Source organism: Arachis hypogaea, chromosome 20 (assembly GCF_003086295.3).
Source record: "Arachis hypogaea cultivar Tifrunner chromosome 20, arahy.Tifrunner.gnm2.J5K5, whole genome shotgun sequence".
Taxonomy (NCBI): domain Eukaryota; kingdom Viridiplantae; phylum Streptophyta; class Magnoliopsida; order Fabales; family Fabaceae; genus Arachis; species Arachis hypogaea.
This window is the reverse complement of record NC_092055.1, coordinates 5,171,695-5,197,211: the sequence shown is the minus strand read 5'-3', so window position 1 is coordinate 5,197,211 and position 25,517 is coordinate 5,171,695. Positions and strand designations below refer to the sequence as shown.

Sequence of the window (25,517 nt, the reverse complement as noted above, 5' to 3'; positions counted from 1 at the left end):
CTATTTTAATTATGCAAGATTTAATTCATGGCAAACTATTTATGACTAGACCCTAATTCCTTAGACCTTCCTAGTCTCCTCTAAAATTCATCAACTGCCAATTCCTTGGTCAATTAATTCCAATTAGAGGGTGATGATCGAATCCTAATTTATATGCCACAAGAATCCTAATTATTCAAAGATAAAGGGATTATATGTCACGTATCCCGTTAAATACAAACAATTAGAAATTCAGGATAATATGTTTTTAAGCTATTGTTCAAGTAAAGAGCTTTTCCAAGTTTTACAAGAACTCAAATAGAACATGGGTCATACTTCCATTCCACCCAAATTCATAAAATAAAGAACGAAAATAATTATTGAAATATAAATCAAAACATGAATTAAAATAGAAAAATAATATTATTTATCCATACAAAAGACAGAGCTCCTAACCTTAACAATGGAGGTTTAGTTGCTCATGGAAAAGAGAAAATAAGGATTCAGGTAAAAATGTACCGCGTTCCAATCTGATGGCATCAGATCCCTTTTTATAACTAATCCTAATAAATTTAAAATCTAATATTTAAAATTAAACTTAAAATAATATCTTTTCCTAATTTAAGATTTGAATTTAAATTTGAATTAATTAACAGATCTTCAGTTGATGGGTGGGGACCACTTGTTCTGTCCATTCTACAGCTTCTAATCTGTGATTTTTGGGCTAAGAACTGGGTCACAACAGCCCAGAAATCGCCCCCAACATTTTCTGTCAATTATCCAGATCGCTCATGTGACGCGTCCGCGTCGTCCACGCGTCCGCGTCGTCCACGCGTTCGCGTCATTTGTGCAGATTCCAGACCACGCGATCGCGTCATTGCGATTTCCTCCATTCCGCGCGGTCGCGTGAGCCATGCGTCCGCGTCGGTATTCGCTGGTCATCTCCTTGGCTTCTTCTCTTTCTCTGTAGAAACTCCATCAAATTCCGCCAAATGCTACCTAAAATAAACAGTATTGCACAAAACTCAAAATAGCATCTATAGTGGCTAAAATATAATTAATTCTTAATTAAACTCAACAAATTAGATGCAAATTCACTAGAAAAAGATAGACAAGATGCTCACGCATCACAACACCAAACTTAAACTGTTGCTTGTCCTCAAGCAACCAAAACTAATATAAGCTTAGGATGTGAATTTGCATGAGAATGAGAGTTCGATTAAGCCCATGTTTTCTCTTATAGTGGGGTTTATAACTGCAATCCTGAACAGTTTTGGCATCTCTTTTTATCCTTTGAAGTTCAGAATGATTGGCATCCATAGGAACTCAGAATTCAGATAGTGTATTGATTTTCCTAGTTCAGTCTGTTGATTCTTGAACACAGCTACTTTATGAGTCTTGGCTGTGACCCTAAGCATTTTGTTTTCCAGTATTACCACCGGATACATAAATGCCACAAACACATAACTGGGTGAACCTTTTCAGATTGTGACTCAGCTTTGCTAAAGTTCCCAGTTAGAGGTGCCCAAAGTTCTTAAGCACACTCTTTTTGCTTTGGACCACGACTTTAACCGCTCAGTCTCAAGCTTTTCACTTGACACCTTCACGCCACAAGCACATGGTTAGGGACAGCTTGATTTAGCCGCTTAGGCCAGGATTTTATTCCTTAGGGCCCTCCTATCCATTAATGCTCAAAGTCTTGGATCCTTTTTTTACCCTTTGCCTTTTAGTTTAAAGGGTTATTGGCTTTTTCTGCTTGCTTTTTCTTTTTCTTTTTTTCTTTTTTTTTTCCGCAAGCTTTGTGTTTTTCACTGCTTTTTCTTGCTTCAAGAATCAATTTTATGATTTTTTAGATTATCAATAACATTTTTCTTTTTCATCATTCTTTCAAGAGCCAACAATTTTAACATTCATAAACTTCACTATCAAAAATTATGCACTGTTCATGTCATGCTTTCAGAATCACAGAAAATACCACCACATTTAAGTAAATCCGATTATTTTTAAAATTAACTCAATTTCTCATGCAATATCTCTCCTGTATTTTTGTTTTGAAATTAAGCTCAGTGAGTAATACATGAGACAATTTTTTTTTCAGAATTAAAGCAATAGGGAGAACTAAACTAGTCCTAGGATTCTAACTAATAAAGGATCATGCAACAAACAAAGCAAAATAGCAGAAAACCGGAACATAACATAGACAAAAAGGGGAGGAATAAAAATGAAAGGAACTCAACCACCTTAGTTATCCTAGCGGACGTTTTATTTTTCAGGTTGTGCTCCTTAGTGAAGATGATTCGCCTCCCTTTTGGTGCTATAAGAATAAACAAAAAACCTTTACGCGAAGCGTCAACACCAAACTTAAAGGTTTGCTTGTCCTCAAGCAAATAAGAACTGAAAATAGAAAGAGATAATTTATTATGATAAAAAAAATAAAAGCATAAGAGAATAAGAGAGAATTAGGATTGGGAGGGAGAGAGAAAGAAAACTGGGCGGCGCAAGCGACGCGTTCGCGTGGAGCATGCGCTCGCGTGCGTCATGGAACTTCCTTAATGACGCGAACGCGTTAGCCACGCGTCCGCGTGACCAAATTTGTGCTTTTAGCACACTTCTTGCCCCAAGCTGGCACAACTATCTGCCCAAACGTTCTTTTACGTCGAATTTGCAGGTCACGCGATCGCGTCGGTGACGCGGTCGCGTGGGTGACAAAAATCACAAGCGACGCGAACGCGTGGGGCACGCGTCCGCGTGGGCTTGTTTGTGCGAAAGGCTTCATTCTGGCACCACTCCCGCTAAACTCTCTGTAACTTTTTATTTTTCTTGCACACTCAACTGACGCGTATGCGTCAGCGACGCTTCCGCGTCGTGTGCCCCTTTTTTTTTTAACCTGAGGTGTTCGGTTCCTGTGATAAAATAACTGCATGATCAGAAAATTAGTCAGAACTTAATAAAAATAAAATAAGTAAGAAAACTACTACTAAGAAAAACAACTAAGAATACAAAATTATCGGGTTGCCTCCTGACAAGCGCTTCTTTAACGTCACTAGCTTGATGGTCAGCTCCTCTAAGGAGGAGGATCATAGGGGCTCAGCTCTTCACCCCTTACCTTGAACTTCTTTCCTGTGTCTCCATAACGTAGCTCAATATGCTCCAGAGAGAGGATTCTGATTACTGTATAAACCCATGCTGGATTGCTGGTCAACACCACCTTCATTCCTGGGGAGAAACCTTCAGTGGAGATCTTTTTGTTTCTCCATCCTCTGGGTATTTTTTTTCTTTTTGGGGACCTCCTCCTTGGTGGATGATGCAGTTCCAACACCAAACTTAGGTTTGATGTCAGGCGGAATTTTATCGGTTGTCACCACAGGAGGTTTGAGTTGCAAATTCTGCTGTGCATCATCAGGGGGTTCTTGAAGGTTTGGATCAATGAGCTCAGCCTACATGCACCTCTATTCTTCACCTGTTGAATGTACATCTTTGAAGAAATGAAAGACCAGTTGCTCATTATGCACTCTAAGCACTAATTCACCCACTTCTACATCAATCAGAGCTCTTCCAGTGGCTAGGAATGGTCTTCCTAGGATTATAGAGGCATTCTCATCCTCCCCTGTATCAAGAATCACAAAATCTGCTGGGAGGAAGAACTTACCCACTTTGACCAAGATATTCTCCACTAATCCGTATGTAGGCTTCATAGATTTGTCTGCCATCTGTAATGCTATCTTTGTGGGTTGTGCCTCTTGGATATGCAGCTTCTTCATCACAGATAAGGGCATTAGATTTATGCTTGCCCCTAGATCACATAGGGATTTCTCAAAGGTTGTGCTTCCAATGGTGCATGGAATTTGAAAGCTCCCTGGATCTGGCATCTTCCTTGGCAAGTTATTCTGAATGACAGCACTACATTCCTTAGTCAGGACTACTGTCTCATCTCCCTTTAAACGCTTTTTCTTTGACAAAAGCTCCTTCATGAACTTGACATAGATAGGCATTTGCTCCAAAGCCTCAGCAAAAGGAATATTGATTTGTAACTTTCTGAAGATTTCCAAGAACTTTGAAAACTGCTTGTCCTTGGTCTCCTTTTGAAGTCTCTGAGGATACGGCATCTTAGGCTTGTACTCAGGAGCCTTTGGCAGTGTAGGATAAGTGTCAAGAGAGTCTGGGAATGGGTTGTCTGCACGCTTTGGAGGGGCATGCTCTACTTCTTCCTTCTTCTCATCTGGAGCTTCTTTTTCAACTACATCTTCATTGACCTTGGTCTCAGAGCCAGCTACTTTACCACTTCTCAATTGAATAGTCTTGCAATCTTCTCCTGGGTTCACCACTGTATCCTCTTGAAATGTACTTGCAGACCTCTCAAGTATTTGCTTGCTCAGTTGGCCCACTAGTACCTCTAAGTTTCTAATAGAGGCTATGGTTTCCTGTATAACTTGTGCTTCTGTACTTACCACTTGTTCACTTATTACGGTGATAGCCTTGCATTCCTCTCTTGAATTTTGAATTGTGTTACCAGGAAGGCTATTAGTGGTCTTCTGATCAATTTCATTAATCTTTGTGGCTAATTAACCCATTTGAATCTCCAGGTTCTTGATGGATGCTCTGGTTTCCTGTCTAAAACCTGTCAATATTGCTTCCAAATCATTGTTTTGTTGGAAACCGCCCTGAGAACTATTATTGAAGTTCTGAGGTCTCTGAGGTTGGTCCCTCCACCCAAAGTTTGGGTGATTTCTCCATCCCGGGTTGTATGTCTTAGAATATGGATCATTGTTAGGATTCCTAGGGCCACTCCCCATGTAATTCACCTGTTCATAAGAAGGTTGAGCATAATCATAATTATCATTTTGCATAAAGTTACCTGTCATGTCATAGGAGGTATCTTGGGGTGGATTTTGAGTGTTGATAGATGAGACTTGCATGCCACCCATCTGTTGAGTAAGTAGATTTATCTGCTGAGACATAAGCTTGTTCTGAGCAAGAAGAGCATTAACAGCTTCTACTTCCAACATGCCTCTCTTCTGAGCGGTCTCAGAGTTCACAGGATTCCTGTTAGATGAGTATAAATATTGGTTTCTTGCAACCAATTCAATCAGCTCAATAGTCTCCTCTGGTGTCTTCTTCTTGTGCAATGAACCGCCTGCAGAGGTATCTAAGCTCATCTTGGACATCTCACCCAAGCCTTCATAAAAAATATATAGTTAGGTCCACTTGGAGAACATGTCCGGAGGGCATTGCCTAGTCAGTAGCTTGTATCTCTCCCAAGCTTCATAAAGAGTTTCACCCTCCTTCTGTCTGAAAGTCTGAACTTCCAACCTAAGCTTAGTCAGCTTCTTTGGTGGGAAAAATTTTGTGAGAAACTCAGTGACAACCTTGTCCCAAGTATTCAGACTCTCCTTTGGTTGGGAATCTAGCCATAACTTTGCTTTATCCCTCAGAGCAAATGGGAAGAGCATGATTTTGTACACCTCTGGGTTCACTCCATTTGTCTTCACAGTATCACATATCTGTAGAAAATCAGAAATAAACTGATTTGGATCTTCATGAGGAAGTCCATGATACTGACAGTTCTGTTGCACCAGGGTGACCAATTATGGCTTCAACTCAAAGTTGTTTGCAGTTATAGAAGGCACTACAATGCTCTTTCCATAAAGATCTCCAGTAAGAGCAGAATAAGAGCCAAGCACTCTTCTCTGTTGATCATCCCCATTCGGATTTACCACATTGGCATTAGCGTTATTATTTTCCATAGTGAATTCTGCAGTCTTGCAAAGTCTTGCTTGTTGTAAACGTCGCCTGAAAGTTCTTTCAGGTTCAGGATCAAAGTCTAAGAGAAGTTCTTTGTCTCTGTTCCTGCGCATACACAAGCAGAAAACAAGAAAAAATGAGACTCTCTACGTCAGAGTGCAGAGAAGTCCCTGTGAGGTAACCTGTGTAAAATAATAAAATAAAAATACTAAATAAATAAATAAATAAATTCAAAAATTTAAAAGAAAAAATAAACAGAAAAATAAAATTAACTGGGTAACACCAAACTTAAATTCAGAAATAAAAAAATAAAAAAAAGAAAAATTTTTTGTGCTATTTTATTTATTTAAATATAAATTTTTTTTATAAAAGAAAAAAAAGGTACGAAAAAAAAGGGGGGATAACGTAAACGAAAGGGAAAATAAAAAAATAAAAAAAAGAAAAATAAACGTAAAGAGAAGAAAAAAGAAAAAAAATAATCGTAAAAAAAATGCAACATAAAAAAATATAAAAATTAATAATAATAAAAAAATAAAAAAAATTATCTAATCTAAGCAATCAAACAACGAGTAGTTGTTAATCACAATCAATCCCCGGCAACGGCGCCAAAAACTTGGTGCGGTATTTTTACAACCACACTTACCTACCGGCAAGTGCACCGGGTCGTACCAAGTAATACCTTACGTGAGTAAGGGTCGATCCCACGAGGATTGATGGACTAAGCAACAATAGTGTTTGATAGGTTTAGTTAGACAAACAAAAATTGGTGTTGAGATGCAGTATAAAAGAGATTAAACAATATAAAAAATATTGAAGAAGGGCAAGTAATTAAGTTGGGAATAATATATGGAGAAGGCAGTTAAGACTTCAGAGTTATCTATTTTCTGGATTGACTTTTCTTATTAACTATTTTAATTATACAAGATTTAATTCATGGCAAACTATTTATGACTAGACCCTAATTCCTTAGACCTTCCTAGTCTCCTCTAAAATTCATCAACTGCCAATTTCTTGGTCAATTAATTTCAATTAGAGGGTGATGATCGAATCCTAGTTTATATGCCACAAGAATCCTAATTATTCAAAGATAAAGGGATTATATGTCACGTATCCCGTTAAATACAAACAATTAGAAATTCAGAATAATATGTTTTCAAGCTATTGTTCAAGTAAAGAGCTTTTCCAAGTTTTACAAGAACTCAAATAGAACATGGGTCATACTTCCGTTCCACCCAAATTCATAAAATAAAGAACGAAAATAATTATTGAAATATAAATCAAAACATGAATTAAAATAGAAAAATAATATTATCAATCCATACAATAGACAGAGCTCCTAACCTTAACAATGGAGGTTTAGTTGCTTATGGAAAAGAGAAAATAAGGATTCTGGTAAAAATGTACCGCGTTCCAATCTGATGGCATCAGATCCCTTTTTATAACTAATCCTAATAAATTTAAAATCTAATATTTAAAATTAAACTTAAAATAATATCTTTTCCTAATTTAAGATTTGAATTTAAATTTGAATTAATTAACAGATCTTCAGTTGATGGGTGGGGACCACTTGTTCTGTCCATTCTGCAGCTTCTAATCTGTGATTTTTGGGCTAAGAACTGGGTCACAACGGCCCAGAAATCGCCCCCAGCGTTTTCTGTCAATTATCCAGATCGCTCATGTGACGCGTCCGCGTCGTCCATGCGTTCGCGTCATTTGTGCAGATTCCAGTCCACGCGATCGCGTCAGGCACGCGATCGCGTCATTGCGATTTCCTCCATTCCGCGCGGTCGCGTGAGGCATGCGTCCGCGTCGGTATTCGCTGGTCATCTCCTTGGCTTCTTCTCTTTCTCTGTAGAAACTCCATCAAATTCCGCCAAATGCTACCTAAAATAAACAGTATTGCACAAAACTCAAAATAGCATCCATAGTGGCTAAAATATAATTAATTCTTAATTAAACTCAACAAATTAGATGCAAATTCACTAGGAAAAGATAGACAAGATGCTCACGCATCACTGCCTCAGACCTCTCTAGGGTATCACCTTCTGTGACAACTCCCCATTCACTTTGAACCTGTAGCTCGCACTTCTGACACACTTCATGACTAGTTGTACCCAATTCTCAGTAAACCCGAAAGCCTTTAACATTCTTTTTAAGAAATTTCATTCCACTCTATCATATGCTTTATTCATGTCTAACTTGATAACTAAGTTTTTTGATTCCCTCCTTCCTTTCCTTCTAAGACTATGTAGTGCTTCTTGAACTATCACTATATTATCTTGAATTAACCTTTCTCCTACAAAGGCACTCTGGGTCGGGGACACCACTTTGTCTAGAATCTTCCTCAACCTCATTACTAGAATCTTTGAAATAATCTTATAGATGAAGTTACAACAACTGATAGGTCTAAGGTGATTCATGCTTTCTGGTTGTTTAATCTTAGAAACAATGACTACCGTTGTTTCACTAATTTCATCAGGTAAAGATTTATTTATAAAGAACTCTCTAACCACATCACATACCTCGTTTTTTTATGTCATTCCAGTGCCTCTGATAAAACAAACCGTTGAGCCCGTCCGGACCTGGTGCCTTTAAACCTCCCATGCTAAAAACTGCTTCCTTAACTTCCTCTTCTGTTACTTGCTTTGTTAACCCCTCATTCATCTCTTGAGTCACTTTCTTTGGAATTTTTTGTACACACTATTTCAAATTTTTGCTTTGTGAGGCCCTGAATAGATCAGTATAATAGTCTTCAATGAGCTTCATCACCTCCACGCTTCCACAGACCCACTCTCCTTGTGAGTTCTTAAGCTTTTCAATCCTGTTCCTATCCCTTCTTTGGATTGTTGTTGCATGAAAAATGTTGTGTTTTTGTCCCCAAATCGTATCCATTTTAATATTGACCTTTGCCCCCAATACATCTCTTCTTGTTTCCATAACTGTTTAATTCGTTCCTTAATTTGCACTATCCTTTCTTGTTGATTTACTGAAAAATTTGCTGTTTGAAGATGCTGAAGTTCCTTATGTAGCCTAGTTATCTCTTTATCCGCTCTAGTAAATATTTTTTTACTCCAACTCTATAATTCTTTTTTGCAATTATTCATCTTATCAATTAAGCTACCCCATCCGCTAACCCTCTTTGTTCTCCTATTCCACCCTTTTCTAACGATCTCCTCACATTCCTTGTGATCCTTCCAAAAAGTTTCAAATTTGAAATTTTTTTTGCATTTTTTCTTTGGTTCCGGTGTTAAGACAATAGGACAATGGTCCGAGCTTACTGAAGGCAAGGACTCCAATTTGGCATGTTGGAACAATTTCCGCCATTCCCAATTTGCTAGAGCTCTATCAATCTTCTCCCTCATGATGAACCCACTTCTTGAATTACTGAACCACGTAAACTTTTCCCCTTGCAACTCCAAGTCCATTAGGCCGTTGTAGTCCACAAAATTTTTTAATTCTATCATTTGACTAACTGGTTTTGGATGCATCCCAATTTTCTCTTCCTGGCTTAAGATATCATTAAAGTCTCCTATGAACATTTGCGGAGTCAGCGGATCCTCCGTATTAGCTGCCAGTTCTCTCCATAGCTTCTTTCTCTGTGAATACATTAGGTTTCCATAAACAAAGTGGCTGATATATTTATTCCCTTTTTTGTCCCTCATATTTACATTAATAAGATTATTGGTCTACGAGTAAACTTCAACATTAATTTTGTTATTCCAGAATGACATAGACCGCCAGACATCCCCCGGAGTTCTACACAAAAGAATTTATCAAAATGTAACTTTCTCCTAACTCTATTGATATATTCTTGTTTAGCTCTAGTTTCCATAAAAAAAAAAAAACCATAGCGGGTTTTATCTGTCTACACAGATTAAACAATTCGGATACTGTTGCGGGAGCCGCCATCCCACGACAGTTCCAACTAATGACACTCATGGCTGAGGGTGGGGCATGTTTAGGCCCGCCTCCTCAGCCTTGTGTCCATATTCACCAGTAACATCTTCATATAAACCCATTATGCCATCATTTTCACCTCCTTTGACTAGTTCTCTTCTGGTTCTCTTACTTGTCTCTTCTTCACTCTCTTGCTCATCAATACTTGTCCCTGCTCTTATTATCTCTTGCTGCCTAATCTCTTCCTACTTTCTCTTGATCTTCAGCTTTTGGTTGATGCCATGCACTAGCTTTATCTCCAATGCCTCTGGTATCTTCTCCTCCTTGCTAGTTCGTGTCTTATCATCATCGTCATCATCACTCGGAAGTTCCACAAAATAATACTCCCCTATTTCAGTTCCATGCACTTGTGTCTTCTTTCCCTTTTTTCCTATGCTTTTAGGACCAGTATTCTTTTCTACTGATCTGTTTAGTGAAAAGCTTTGACCTATTATATTGGAATTTTTATTATCATTTGCCCAGCCCACTTTCATAACCTCCATCTCCAAGGCCTTCTTCCCTTTTAATATTTCTATGTCTAGCTCAATTTGCTTTATTTGAGACTTGTGCTTCCCACTTAGGCCCAATTGGTTAGGCCCAATATATTCATTAGCTCTTCTCTCCCTTTCATCCTCTCTAGATCTTTCTTGAAAGGGGTTCTGACAACTCATAACATCAGTCTCTTCTGCTTCATATCCTCCTTCTACTTCCATTCATCTGTCTCTACTCTGTCCGTTCTTGCTTTTCTAATAAGTCATGTCACCCTCTCCAGTCACATACTTTTCATCTAGCCCTTTATTTTCCCCAACTGCAATTTCTTCTTCCATGTGTCTCAATCTCTGTCTTTTATCTGTATCCTCTACCCTCTCTTGGTTGTCACTAATCATACTAGCTTCTGCAAACATACCATGCTGTTGATTTGACCCTATCTCATCTCTTGGCTTCGTTTGCTTGGACTCTCCATTCCATAGGCTTTCTTCACACGCCTCCCAAATCTGGTTCTCCCCATCACTGTTTATTTGCTTCTGTAATTGAATGTCGAACCTTGCAGCTGAAGCAGCAATCGGTCTTAATCCTGCAATTGAAAGATTTGGACCATATCTTGGTAGTTCTGGATTTTCAACTGCCATAGCCATTTCCATTTTGCATACTCTCCTATCATGGCCAATTCTTCCACAATTATAGCAGTAATCACACAGCTTTTCATACTTTATCTTAGCCCACGAATAATTTTCTTCTCTCCTTTGAAACCAAAATCCAGTTTTTAGAGGAATAAGGGTATTTAACTCTACCTTTATTCTAAAGAAGGTTCTGAGTAAATTTTCTTCCACAAAAGAATCTTCCACTTCAATCACTCTTCCCACAGTAGCTCCTATTTTTTCAGCATTCTCTCTATTTATCTTATCTAGGGATAAATCATATATTTGAATCCAAATATGAAGAAGATCATAATTTACCTCATACTTAGACACCTCGGGTCTCCACCATTGCAGGCTCAGCATATGTCCCAACACCCTCCATGGACCGTCGTTGTAAATCCTCTTGGCATCCTCTTGATTGCTGAAATTGAAAATATAAGACTCTGTTCCTGTGTTGGAGATGACCAAACCTTGAGGGTTACCCCACATTTTGTCTATGAATTTTTTAACTGTTGTTGCATTTAGATTTTTGCTTGTTAGCACCTTTCCTACTAGTTTTTGATTTGCTGGCGCTTTCCTAGCCTCTGCATTGTCTTGCAGATCCAAAACATCTCCTCTATAACCCTCTCTTGTGGGATTAGACATTGGCTTCACCACCACACTCGTCTTTGGTTCCAGACAGACAAAAGTGATTGTAGACTCTAAAGATGTTGATAACGTGTTTGAAGTGGAATGACAAGATCGGATGAAGCTCCGCCAATCGGAGAAGCACCGTATTCTTCTTAAGGTCACATCTCTAGCTACCTAGAGAGAAACAGCTCTCCTTACGAGAGAAAAGCCGATTCTTCCTTAGCTAGCCATATAAGTATTTGAAAAGTTTGCTTTGTTGGATCCTCAACTTGATGGGCTTTTACAAAAGTATTTTTAAAACGTTAAAAAACAACATGAACGAATAAGCTTCTTAACTTAATTATACAAGGCTAGCAAATAAAAAATTAAGGAATGGTCAAACAAAATGCAATAAACAATTCAAAAGTTAGGAAAATTTGGAAGTTATGTGCTTGAGGCTCCAGTAGACTAATATAATCAGTTATATTAGAATTCGTTTTATTTAGTCTTGTATGCATAATGGTGAAGTAAGGTAAAATAGAGTTTAAATTTTACTATAATTTTATTTGTGGGTTGAAAATTTTTTAAAAATTCAACTCTAACTTTACTTATATCCTAAATTTCTCAATCCTATTTTATTCGATCGGGCGACCCTGCTTATAAAAAAAACCAAATTTTTTCAAGTAAATATAAAATTCAATCATTCTATATTTCATACATATTAACAAAATAAAAAATAAAATACTAAGTTCAAATTAAAATTAAAAACAATAAAATCTTAAAAAAATCTAACATAATACAAATAGCATGATCATCAAGTTCTTAATAAAATTAAAATAACACAAACAAAGATAAATTAGTTATTTATTTTAAGTTAACTTTATAAAAAAAACTAACATACTAAATTAATAATTTAAATGATTAGTTTAGTAGTTACTTTGAGTTTTTACAAGAAGAAGGTTTCAATATCTACTTCTTTCACTACAAATATAATTTTAAATATATATTATATAATATATTACGGGTATAGATAGAGTATGATAGAATATACCATGAACTCGCACGATCTTAAACTTTTAATATAGAGGGGCTGAAGTTTAGACGAAATTTTTAATTATTCTTTTAATTATATTTTTTTATTCTATAAAAGCAATTTAGACATAACACATAGTTATTAAGTTAGTTTTTCAAAAGGTTTATCGATATATGTATCTATACATATATTAATTTGAAAGATTACATACATTCATTGCGTATTACATATACACCCTAGAATTACATAAAGGTTCTCGTATTATTTTTTTTTAAAGGGGACCTCAGCGGTCAAATATGGCCTTCAAGTATCTCAACAAAAAAATAGATGTATGTAATCCTTCAAATTAATAACATTAGAATGTATCATATACATAATATCGAAAGAGACTAATAAGTCTTTCCTCAAAAATATAGTTAAAGATATTTTTTTGCTTAAAATGATAAAAACAAAAAAATATGTTTTGCTTGTCATTTTTTAAAAACAATACAAGTATATTATTTTTTATTTAAAATTATAATTTTAAATAGTTAATTTTTTTGAAACCGAATAAATATAATTAATTATATGAGTACAATAATACGATTATATTTATTTTTATCAAATTAAATTGAATCGTTAATTTAAATTATATTTATTCAAATTTTAAATTATATGAATCAAATTAGATTAAATAAAAAAAATAAAAATATACTAATATTATCCATATTGTACAAATGTAAGAACAAGTTCGCCGAAAATCATATAAAAACAATGCACCAAAAATCATACGAAATCATACAATGCTGGCCAAAAATACCATACAAAAATAATGCACCAAAAACGGATTCGTTACCCTCAAAATCATACAAAAGAACCATGCACCAAAAAAGTCCATTAACCCTGTAACAAGAAACCAGCCAAACCAAAAAAAAAAGATAAGCCATCCAAGGAACCAGCCACCAAGCCACCAACAAGGGAAGCCTGCGCCAGGGACAGCAGGGCATAATCTTCATACAATCATACCTCGGTTAACACAAAATTCGCTACACACCTGACGATGCTTCCAATTTTTAGCAGCTATACCTAAAAGGTTACATAAAAAATGTCATCAGTCCACATTTTTAAATCAATATCTTGATGGTGCAGAGTCAATGAATACCAGTGTACCGATAAAATATTCTAGTACAGGTGAAATTCTTCCAATCTTATTATTAGGGTAAATTACTATAATAAACCAAGTCTCCTCCAAAATTATCCAGATCTCCCAAAACGAAAAAGGCTACCTGAATGTCACAAGTTGCATTTCTATATAAATCGAATTGATTAAATTCGATTTATGCAAATTGGTACTAAATCGAATCCATTAGATTCGAATTGCATGTAAATGGAAATCGTGTATAAATCGAAACAATTGGCTTCAAATTCAATATAAGCACTAAATCGAAATAATAAGATTCGATTTGTATTTGCATGTAAATCAAACCCATTCAATTCGATTTAGACACGTGAAAGAGCTGCCCATGGTAAATCGAAGCCAATAGTTTCGATTTAATGGTTTTTGTAAATCGAAACCCATAGATTCGATCTACAAGCAACATCTCCCTCAAGTAGTTTGAATCTAATGGATTCGATTTATGCTCAATGTTGATATATATATATATATATATATATATATATATATATATATATATATATACAAATCGAATTTCATTCATTCGAACTACAAAACATCCAAACCCCACACCTAACTCCACCACCCAGATCCAAAATTTTTGGAAAGCCGCCGAGGAAAAATCAAAGCTGGACACATGGAGGACAATCCAAATAGTCTATATCGGCTAGATGGAGTCGCGCATATTGCTGGCGCCATCCACCTCGAGGTTAGTGAAGAAATTTTCCTTTTTTAAACATTGATTAGTCATTCTAGTAATGTTATCATAAATCGTGTGGTAGTTGGTTAGAGTCTTTAATTAGGGATTAGGGAAAAAAATTTGATATAAGTGAATGTTAGAAGTAGTAAGCTATTAGGTGGTTAGATTTTGATAAGTTGAAATGGTACCTAAGAAGGTTATTTTGGAATGTAGGATATGTTAGATTTCTAAAGTTCTTAGTCTTATGTGCAATGAGACTTGATTTATGAGTAGCGATAGCTATAAATTTCTTGAGTTCATTGAAAAAAGTAATATAAATATTTTTGTAATTGTGATTTTTTGAGTTAGATAGTTATGATTAGAAATGTTAGGATATGTTACATTTTTTCAGTTTTTAAATCATTTTTGTATTCTCTGTATAAACGTGTGGGACTAAATGCTTTGGGTTTTTTTATGGAATTTGTTCATGAGGTTTTCAGAGTTTTGTGTTTGGTTCGATTACTAAAGTTTGGGCGATATTGTAAATAACTTTTTAAAGTTAAAGCATGCCATGTTTATCGTTTGTGGATTTTCATGCATTGAAAAGTGTATTGTGACGGTTGTGATAAGGAATTTTCTATCTTTGTGCAGCCTCGTCGCTGCATCAGCAGCATGAGACGACAACACGGTATGCCGTTAGACGATAGGATCGTTCCGTACTTGGAGATGGCCGGTTTATACCATCTTGCAAGACTGAAGGAGATATGGTTTCGACTGGACGAGCCATTAGTCAGTGCATTCGTCGAGAGATGGCGGCATAAGATGCACACTTTTCACATGCATTTCGAGGAGTGCACAATCACGCTCCAGGATGTGACATACCAGTTAGGGATCCCGATCGACGGTCAGTATGTTAGTGGATGCCTTACGGACTTTGCGCGACATATTAACGGGGGCCGGCCAGCGTGGGTATGGTTTGAGGAGCTGTTGGGTATTTTGCCTCCTGCGAACTACATCGACAAGTTCACAGTGAAGTGTACATGGTTCCAGGAGACATTTAGTGAGCTGCCGTAGGGGACAGACAATGAGACGGTTAGGAGGTATCCCAGTGCGTATGTCATGATGCTCTTATCCACACAACTGTTTGGGGATAATTCAGGTACCCGCCTCCAAATTCGTTGGCTACCCTATGTTGCCAGGCTAGAGGACATGGGTAAGTATAGCTGGGGGTCTGCTGCACTGTCATGACTATTCAGGTCCATGTGCCGTGTGGCGAATAGAAATGTCGTCAAGTTGACCGGTCCACTGCAGCTCCTCCATTCATGGATCTTCTGAAGATTCCATGGTTTTCGGCCAGACAGATTTGATGTCTTCTAGTGGTGAGGACGATGATGGTGGTGACGGTGATGACGGAGGTGCCGACGATAGTCATGGAGGTGGTGCTGGTGGTGGAGGGTACGATGGTGGTGGTGGTTTAGGGGGTTCAGGGGGACACCATGGTGGAGGTGGTGGGGTTGGTGGTGATGGGTTTAGCAGGGATATTGGTCATGGTCATCCTGGGGGTGGGGAGGGGAGCCATGTAGGAGGTGGAGTGGATGGGGGACCTGACGCTGGTGGCAGTGTCCCTAGTCACGGATTTGGAGACTATTTCGTCGGGGTTCCTACGTGTGACGACAGTCTGGCTGAGCATCAGATGTACATTAGCCCAGGTCAGATGTTGTCCAAGCTGATGGGCAGTGACGGACTTGACGTGGATTGTGGTGGGTCACATTTCCTTGATGAGATCAACATGATCATGCAGGAGGATGAGTTGGCCAGACGCAGGTCTCCGGTAGTTGGATCCCAGGCTCGGGTTGATGTGGACCTGAATGAGCCTCCTTTCGGACCTATGGACGACAAATTTGCATTTAGCGAGACACCCGCTCTGCATTCCCAGCACCTAGTACATCACAGCCTGATCCATCTACAGCACAGGCTGGCACACCAGAGTTTGTCCCCCAGGAGGGAGACAACGACGACGACGGGGGCGGTGAGGAGGATGAGGTTCCTTTGGCGCAAAGTCCGGTGGGTCAGGCATCCTCGACGATGCTTCACTGGATCGCATCTGCTATGAGGATTGATATGTCACTATTTAGTATCATGTTTTATGTATTTCATATTTTTCCCATTCCATGTTGTGTATTCAGTTTTAGTTATGTATGCCAGCTAGTTATATATTTCAGTTTATTGTGATGTTATGTCATGAAAAAATACTAACAGGACTTTAGTAGAACATGTAATCCATGTTATGTTATGTATTCAGTTTTAGATGAGTTCGTTACTTCACATTATACGATGTATCTTTAGTAAAACACGAGTCCATATGCAGTGAAATAAATTGCTCAAACAAACCAAATTTAACATAAAGCATCTCTGGTAAAATAACATTAACATCGTGAAAACACAAGTGATGGCTTTTAAATTAAACCCTAAACACGCTACAGTAACGCTGAAGTAAACCATACAATGGTTAATAGATACCAGGTAAAAGATAACATGAAACAATAAATGGTGTGAACCCTACACATTACTGGCAGATGCAGAACCGAGTGTCATGCCTCCTGGGGACACCTCATACGTGTGTGGCCAAGCTTTCTACAAAGCCCACATCTCTTAGGCCTGTTTGGGACAGCCTCGTCCATGGTAGTCTGGATCCTGGTGGTCCTGGGGCGCCCCTCAGACGCACGTCTCTTGGCCGGATTAGGTATGACGGTCGGACCATCATACGGCGGCCAAAACCCCTCCGGAATTGGAGGTGTGAACCCCATGCGATAAACATCAAACACGGAGTTAAGGCGATACATCTCATGTACGTAGGTGGACCAGGTCAGGCGTGCATATGCACAGTAAACCAAGGCATGACGACATGGATAGTGAAGTGCCTGGAAATAGCCACAATCACGTGTTTGATCCGTGAGGAATACTCTGTATATGCCCAGTGAAAAACTCCCTGTCGGAGTAGTCTTTGCCACAATAAACTCTGAGTTGTCTCTGTCATACAAAGTCACCGTAAAATACCTTAAGGCCTTCAGATTTGCCTCAATCGCCTTAATCAGACGCTGACTAAAGTGCTGCCCAGTTCCTAACTGTGCCTCGGCCTCTCTGCCTTTCCAGACGAATAGATCGGCCAATCTCCCATAAGTGGCCTTGACCAACACACAAACTGGAAGGTTCCTCACACCCTTTAGTATCGAGTTCACACATTCAGATATATTCATAGTCATGTGCCCAAATCTCCGACCTTCATCCCGATGCTGAGTCTAATGTGCATAGTCAATCCAATTAGCTCAGTCTCACATAGCAGGATCTTCGGCACGAAGAATGTCAAACCAGTAGTGAAACTTGACATCGGTCTTGGCATAAGCAGCATTCACTAACCACCTCTGTGCATCCTTTCCCTTGAAACTCAGCGCGAAATTTTTAGCCACTTGTCGGATGCAAAAAGCCCTATATGCAGTAGGCGGAAGCCAGCTACCGTCAGGAGCTTCTAATGCAGCCTTTATCCCATTGTGCCTATATGATATGACAAGTATACCCGGATGAGGGGTCACATACTGTCGCAGGTGAGATAGAAAGAATGACCATGACTTTGCATTCTCTCCCTCCACAAGGGCAAATGCAATAGAAATGATGTTGGAGTTTCCATCCTATGCAATCACGACCAATAGTGTACCGTCGTATTTTCCATACAGGTGGGTACCGTCCATACTGACCAATGGCTTGCAATGTCGAAACGCCTCAATACACGGTGAGAATGTCCAGAAAAGCCGATAGAAATAAGTTGCAGAGTCATCCACCTGCCCACCAACCCACACAGGACTCGTCATTAACACCGCAACACTATCTGGCATCGTGATCTGAACACCCAATATCCATCGTGGCAAGTCATTGTATGACTCCTCCTAATCTCCGTAAATCTAGACCACGACTTTCTGTTTAGCCATCCAAACCCTCCTGTAAGTCGGTCTGAACCTGAAGTGTGCCTCCATGGCATTCTGCAGTACTTTGATCGAGAAGGCAACATCAGCTCTAATCATGGGCAGTATGAAGGCCGATATGACATGATAATCAAGCTTCCTGTGATCACTAGATATCGATGTGGCTAGACAAGTGTGAGGACTATTGTATCATTTTACCTTCCAAATACCTCTGTGCTGGCGGAGGCTAACTCGAATGAGCCATGCTCACCCACTAACTCCGGTATCACCACTGCGGTTTAGATTGAATGCAAAGGAAGGAGAAGCAACTAAAACTACCTCAGGTGCAATGACCGGCGCAACCGACGAGGCACCAACAGGCATGGAACTAGAGCAGGTTGGATGTCTTGAGGATTGAGGATTCCGATTTGAACCTCCAAAACTAGATACCACATCTACAAGCTTAGGCAACAGTTCCGGAGTCCTCACCCCGTGAAACTGACGGCGACAATGGTACAGAACTTGCAAGTCTTGGTCACTGCCAATAACAAATGAATCATACTTCACATCATCGCGTAACACGGATATGTGGATTCTATAGAACAACTTCTCCACCCGTTTGACGCCAAGCAGACCTAGTTTCTGGAGTATAGTATCCTTAAACTCAGCAAAACTTGTCGAAGGTTTGAGAAAAATACTCAGCGGGTCCTTATCAGTAAATTTAATATCTGATCGCGTTTTTTTCTTAATAGACCCTCTATAGTGCACAAGAGCTACAAAACTCTCATCACTAACCATTGTGATTCTCACTATGGTGAGAATTTCACGTTGAGCTCGTATTTATAGACGTCAGCAATGTATAAATCGAATTAAGTGCATTCGATTTACTCACATAGTGTAATACATACTAAATCTAACCTATTGCATTCGATTTACCTAAATGGCCACGTATCATTATAAATCGAACTGAACTGGTTCGATTTACATGCAAATACAAATCGAATCTTATTGTTTTGATTTAGTGCTTATATTGAATTCGAAACAAATTGTTTCGATTTATACACAATTTCCATTTGCATGCAATTCGAATCTATTGGATTCAATTTAGTACAAATTTGCATATATTAAATTTAATCAATTCGATTTATATAGAAATACAATTTGAGACATTCAGGTAGCCTATTCCGTTTTAGAGATCTACATAATTTTGTATTGAACTTGGTTTATTAAAGTAATTTATTTTTATTAATATATCTTATTTAAAGATATTTATAATTACTTATTTTAACTTATAATATTTAGCACAAAAGTTAAAACAACTAGTTATTAATGTAGCTTTTATTATATATAAAACTTTTATCTTTTTCAAGTTAAAAAATAAATTCTACTTATTCTTTTTTATCTGTTATTCTAACTAAATACACCTTTATTTATTATGAAACCTAAAATCATGTGTAATTTAAATAAATATTACTAAATGACATACATAATTAATGATTATTCAATCTAAATACACCTTTATTTATTATGAAACCTAAAATCATGTGTAATTTAAATAAATATTACTAAATGACATACATAATTAATGATTATTCAATGATCTTAATTAAATTCTTCATTTGTTAAATATTTCTTAAGTTAGTTTTTTTTAGCTCATTTGTTAAGTAAAATTATGGGTCAAGTACGATTTTAGTCTTTAAGATATAGGTTGAAATTTTTTTTGTCTTCAATCTTTTTTCATAAAAAATCGTTCTTTTTACTTAAATATTAAAATTTTGGACCAAATTACTTATAAAAAAATTATATAACAAAAAAAGAAGAAGAAATAAGAGAAATTGAGTGTTTCTGCTTCTACGAAGAAAAAGAAGAAGTTGTCTAGGATCCATCTCTATCTTCATTTCTGCTGTCACTTCCATACGATTTTGGTCCTTAAGGTAACGACAATTTTAAAACCAAGTTAAATCTTAGGGATTTTTTTGTATACAAAAAAAAAATTGAGAATGAAAAAAAATTTCGGCCTATATCTTCAAGAATAAAATCGTATTTAATCCGAATTATCAATAAATTCAAATTTCATATTACATTAAATATTTTATTTTGGTAATATCTAATCTCCCCTGGTTTATTTAGTGTCCCATATCTCCCTTTTCATAATATATATAGTGTCATTTAGTCACCAAAAATATAGTGTCATTTATGTTATCCTTTCTGCACTGACATTATAATTGTTGTTATTTATAGGAATAAAAATAAATTGAAAAAAAAATCTTAATATTCTCTGATTGGACAACTGAGCTTCAGTTAGATTTCTATGACAATGAATTTTAATTATTCATATCTTGACACACAAAGTTTATATTAATTAATTTGCCAACTAATTAAACAACTCCTCATCATAGGATTCTTCTCTTGTAGTTATTTCCACATCCTTATCAAATACTTAGAGGGAGCCTACCACATGGGTGGCAGCACTACTCATATACTAAAACTTAATAATGGTGTTACATCTAATGCCAATACATCAATTATTCAATAAATTAACCACATCACGTTACCTCCAAGCAAAAAGGTACAACCAAATAATGTTAAATGAGACCATATCTATGGTTATGGGACCAAAAAAAAATAAAATTCCCCGTGTAGATTACAAAAAAATTATGTTTGAATGGCTTATATTGGCTTATGCATGTTATGTGTGTCTGTACAATAGGGTTCATATTTTAATAAGCTGACGCAGAATATTCATGTAGCCATCACGTTTTCTACACTATTCATGCATAAATGTTAAGTGAACCAAAAACTTAAGCAGGCACATTTTCACACATTTGACCTAGATCCCATGCATTATTTAATTTATTACCCTCCATTATTGCTTGCAATTCCAATAATAATTAACCTTTATAATTGATGCCTATTTATTTCTTACTTCGCCGCTTCAAACTTCTGCCATTTCATTAGACATCATATGTTTTTTGTTTCTTTTTTCTCACCGAAATCAATTTCCTATTTATTATAAAAAAATTAATTATATATTAATATTAATTATTATATATTTATGTATAAATATATGTATTATGTAATTTATTTTTAATATGTATTTTATATTTTAATATATATTTTATATTAATTATTAATTTTAGTGAATGCTTTTGCTATATATAACGAGGGATCCTTAAAACTAGTTGCCATATCTTATCATAAATTATAATTATTAAATGGACAAAAAATCTGCACGTAAAATGACCCATGATTGCGGCGTGGTATGGATCCACACACCGTTTTTTATCATAAAAAACAATAATATTAATAAATAAAGACCTCACTTTATGACTATGATCCCTACACTTTACTCATTTAATTTAATATATAATAACTAGTGTGGTTCTTGCAGAATCTGATTTTCTGGATATCAATGTTAAAAGTAAAAAACCAATTTGGGTTGGTCAAGTAGTCAGTTCACTCGTCCGCTTAAATAAGTGTCGAGAGTTCGAATTCCATCTTGTGCATGCAACAACTCATTGGTCAGCGGCAGACCCTTAAATGGAGTTCCGATCCGCAACGGATTAGTTCTTGGCATGTCGGATTGGGGGATACCGTGAACAACAAAAAAATGTTAAAACTAAAGAATAATATAATATTAAAGATTCAATATTTTTTAGTTTTTTTATTTTTTAAAAATATTATCGTATTTACTTTAAATTTAAAAAATAAATTAGTTAATATTAATTAACTAAAAATTAATTCTTTATATTTTTCTAAAAATATTTACACATTGTCTATAAAAAATATTTCTCACATTCTCATAATAATAAAATAATTGAATCCACATGTTCTTGAGATATATTATTTCAAACTTTTGTCAAATGTATAGACTCTCCTTGACAAATGTACATACAAAACATTTTTCTTGACCCAAACCTTAGAAATCTCTTAGCAAGCTTATGCTTCCATATGTTTTGTTTTTTTCTGCTGAGATACATTGGATTAAATGAGTAATGAAATATTGAGCAATGGAGGTTGTATGAATCTTTGTCATGTGAAATTTTGGTAGCCCATATAGGATTGACTTGATTAATGGTGGGTCACACACCTCCATGAGTCCTTAGGCTGCTTTTGTTTATTGACAGTTGAAACATAAATAAAAACATTATATCCAAAGATAGATATTAAATTAGTATATTTTATATTTATATTGATGAAAAATAAAATACAAATATATTAATAAAAATTATTTTTTTTATTATTTTTATTAATTTTTTATGATTATATTTTTTATTATTATATTTTTAAAAATTTTTTAAATACAAACAAAACTAAACTTTTATAATTTATTTTAATTTATTATCAAATAAAATATAATAACATTAATTTTTATATTTTTATCTTTTATGTCTTGTCTTTTTCTGTTCTTAAAATCAAAGACAGCCTTAAATACTACTCATACTTAATATATATTTCTCATTACTGCCAATGTTTATGTCATTGACTACTTCTAGAGGTGGAAATAGACCAGACCAGATTTTGCTCTTAACAGGCCTGACATGTCATGTAGTCAATTCGCATGAACTTGACCTGTAACTTGCTATAGATTTTTTTTAAAATACTAAATTTAATCTATTATTCAGACTTGTCTGACCTGAAATCTGTTAAAAAGTCTAATAATTTTTTTCATAAAAATAAAAATATTATTTAAAAAATTTAAATTTTAAAATATTTAAAATATACAAAACTATTTATAATTAAATATAATAAATTTAAAATATCTCATAATTTTGTTAATAATAAAAAATTATTTATATATATAATTATGTATTAACAAATCCAAATAGGCCTGACAGGCCAATAAGACTAATTAGTGAATCTAGACATAATCTATTAACATAATAAAATTTTTATAAAAATCTAAACCTGTACCTATTTTATAACATACCAAACCAAATCAAATCAAATCAAATACAGACCAAATTACAAATCTCGGATAGAATGCCTAACATTTTTCCACCCCCTAAGTCTACTTCTACTGCTCCACTAGCAGCTTACTTAATTAGCATCCACTACATTAATTAATACTAATTAACTTGCACACACAAAATTGTGACGCACGGATTAGGGGTGGCAACATGTACCCTACTCGCGGGTACCCAACCCGACCCTACCCAGTCGGGTAGGGTTGCCAACCCGATCCATAGCGAGTAGGATTCTCGTACGGGTCGGGTATGGTGCGGGTTGAGCCTCAACCCTACCCGACCAACCCGCACTCTATATATGCATATGTTATATACTTATATAAAAATATGTTTTAAGTAGATGTTGAACCAAAGACCTCTCATTAAATGCAAAAAATCCTTAGTCATTAAAAGAAGATCATTAATTGATAATTTAATAAACTTTTTTTTACATAAAAGTCATTTCTATTTTAAATTATCGTCAAATTATATAATAATGTTGTTTCTTTTTTTGTAATCCGCGGGTAGAGTCGGGTACCCGCGGGTTAAGAGCGGGTAGGGTTAGGGTTGAGATATTCTCAACCTGCGAATACGGTAGGGTTGAATTTATATAAAAATCTCAACCCGCAAATAGAGTTAGGGTTGACTCCAAACCCTACCCTACCCTACCCATTGCCACTCCTAGCACGGATCAAAACTCGAGTCTCACATGGAGAGCCGCACCTCAACCATAATCAATTAATCATATATATGTATATGTAGCTACTTAATTTTATGGATTTTACTAATACGTGTTCTAAGAATATAGATTAAAAATATTATAAAAAATATTTTATAAAAATTATTATAAAAATAATTTTTTTATATTTTCAATATATTAAATACAATAAAAATACTAAAAGAATTTTATTATTATATTTTTATACTATATTTTTAATGCATAAATTAATTAAATCTTAATTTTATTTATAAAAATGTGTTAAATTACTAGAATAATTTTATCATTATAAAGGTTAAGGGTATATATTAGAATTATTATTAGTAAATAGTTTAAACATTTTATTTAATAAATATATTTAAAAAATTAAATTTTGTGTATTTATTATATTTTTCAATTAGTAGCTTTAATATGTTTTTTAAAAATACATATTAGTTAAATTTAAATTATTATTAATAAATTTTTTATGTTTTTACTTTAATAAATATAAATAAATACATTAAAAATTTTAGTTTTGTGTGTTTTTTATGAAAAAGCTTCTCAATTAATAATTATATTAACATGTAGCAGTCTAACAATACATGTTTAGTTAAAAAATAATTATGATAATAATAAATTAGTATTTGGTTAAAATGTATTTATTAAAAAACCAAAAAAAAAAATTTAGATTTTAATAATTACTATACCTTTAAAACATTCAATACATAAAAAACATCAAAAGTTACTAAGTAACTTTAATTCCTATAAATTATTATACATTAGAGAAAAAGTTAAGAATATAAACCATAAAGTATATATAATAGTATTTGTTTTTTGGTGACTAAAATATATATAGTAGTAGGAAAAGTATAGGTAGATAATGAGAATACTAAATAATGTGAATAATGGATATATCGAATATTTAATTTAATAGGTATGTAGATGATTATGTTCATTATTTTTAATTGAATGGTGATTTCTTTTGATTCGATTTATTCATACACAATTAACCATAACTAAATGTTTAATTGACTAAATGTATAAATAATTATTCTAATATTAAAATTTAAAAGATAATTTAAGAATAAAGTATTTTTTTACTCTATTGGATTTACAAGAGGTAGTTACTTAGCTTACTTAAGCGTTATGTTTCGGGTTCAATTGTTAACCAACTTCCTTTCGATCGAAATCTGAACTCAAAGAATTGGTTATCTCTGATAACTTAAAAAAAATATATATTAAATATATAATTATAATATATATAGTGGTATAAATTATAAAATAATATGAATTAAATAAATTTTAAAATCATTTAAATTTTCATTTCACATGTTCAGCTACAATTATCCTCTGGCTTCTTTTAAAAAAAAATTATATTGTACAACAACAATACACGAATTAGGTTTGCTTATATTTGTATAAGTCTTTTTTTATTTGTCTTATATTATTTTTTTATTTTTAGAATTTATTAAGAATTAAATTCGTAATTTTTTGGATATAGAGCTGATATTATGTTATGAAATCATTCATCTCAAAAGTTTAAACTAATAAAAAAAAATAACATTGATAATTATATCTCTAACACTTAAATTAAGTAGTTACATAAAAAATTTATCTACTTTTAGCTGAATCTACAAAGTTAATGATC

The 25,517-nt window shown here is 35.0% G+C and overlaps 1 protein-coding gene and 1 non-coding gene across 2 annotated transcripts; one reads left to right on the top strand and one right to left on the bottom strand.

The window, feature by feature from the left end:
- Window positions 1–5,190: 5,190 nt before the first annotated feature.
- Window positions 5,191–5,296, top strand: LOC112788371 (small nucleolar RNA R71). The gene has a single exon (XR_003195737.1). It is a non-coding gene; the product is annotated as a small nucleolar RNA R71 (small nucleolar RNA).
- Window positions 5,297–16,861: 11,565 nt separating this feature from the next.
- LOC114926097 (uncharacterized) lies at window positions 16,862–17,527 on the bottom strand. Its single transcript, XM_029296551.1, has one exon. The coding sequence runs from the start codon at window positions 17,525–17,527 to the stop codon at window positions 16,862–16,864; it is 666 nt and encodes a 221-aa protein (XP_029152384.1).
- Window positions 17,528–25,517: the final 7,990 nt, after the last annotated feature.

What these genes read in the sequence shown, in the direction of transcription:
- LOC114926097 (XM_029296551.1), bottom strand. Translation starts at nt 17,527, where the DNA reads ATGAATATATCTGAATGTGTGAACTCGATACTAAAGGGTGTGAGGAAC.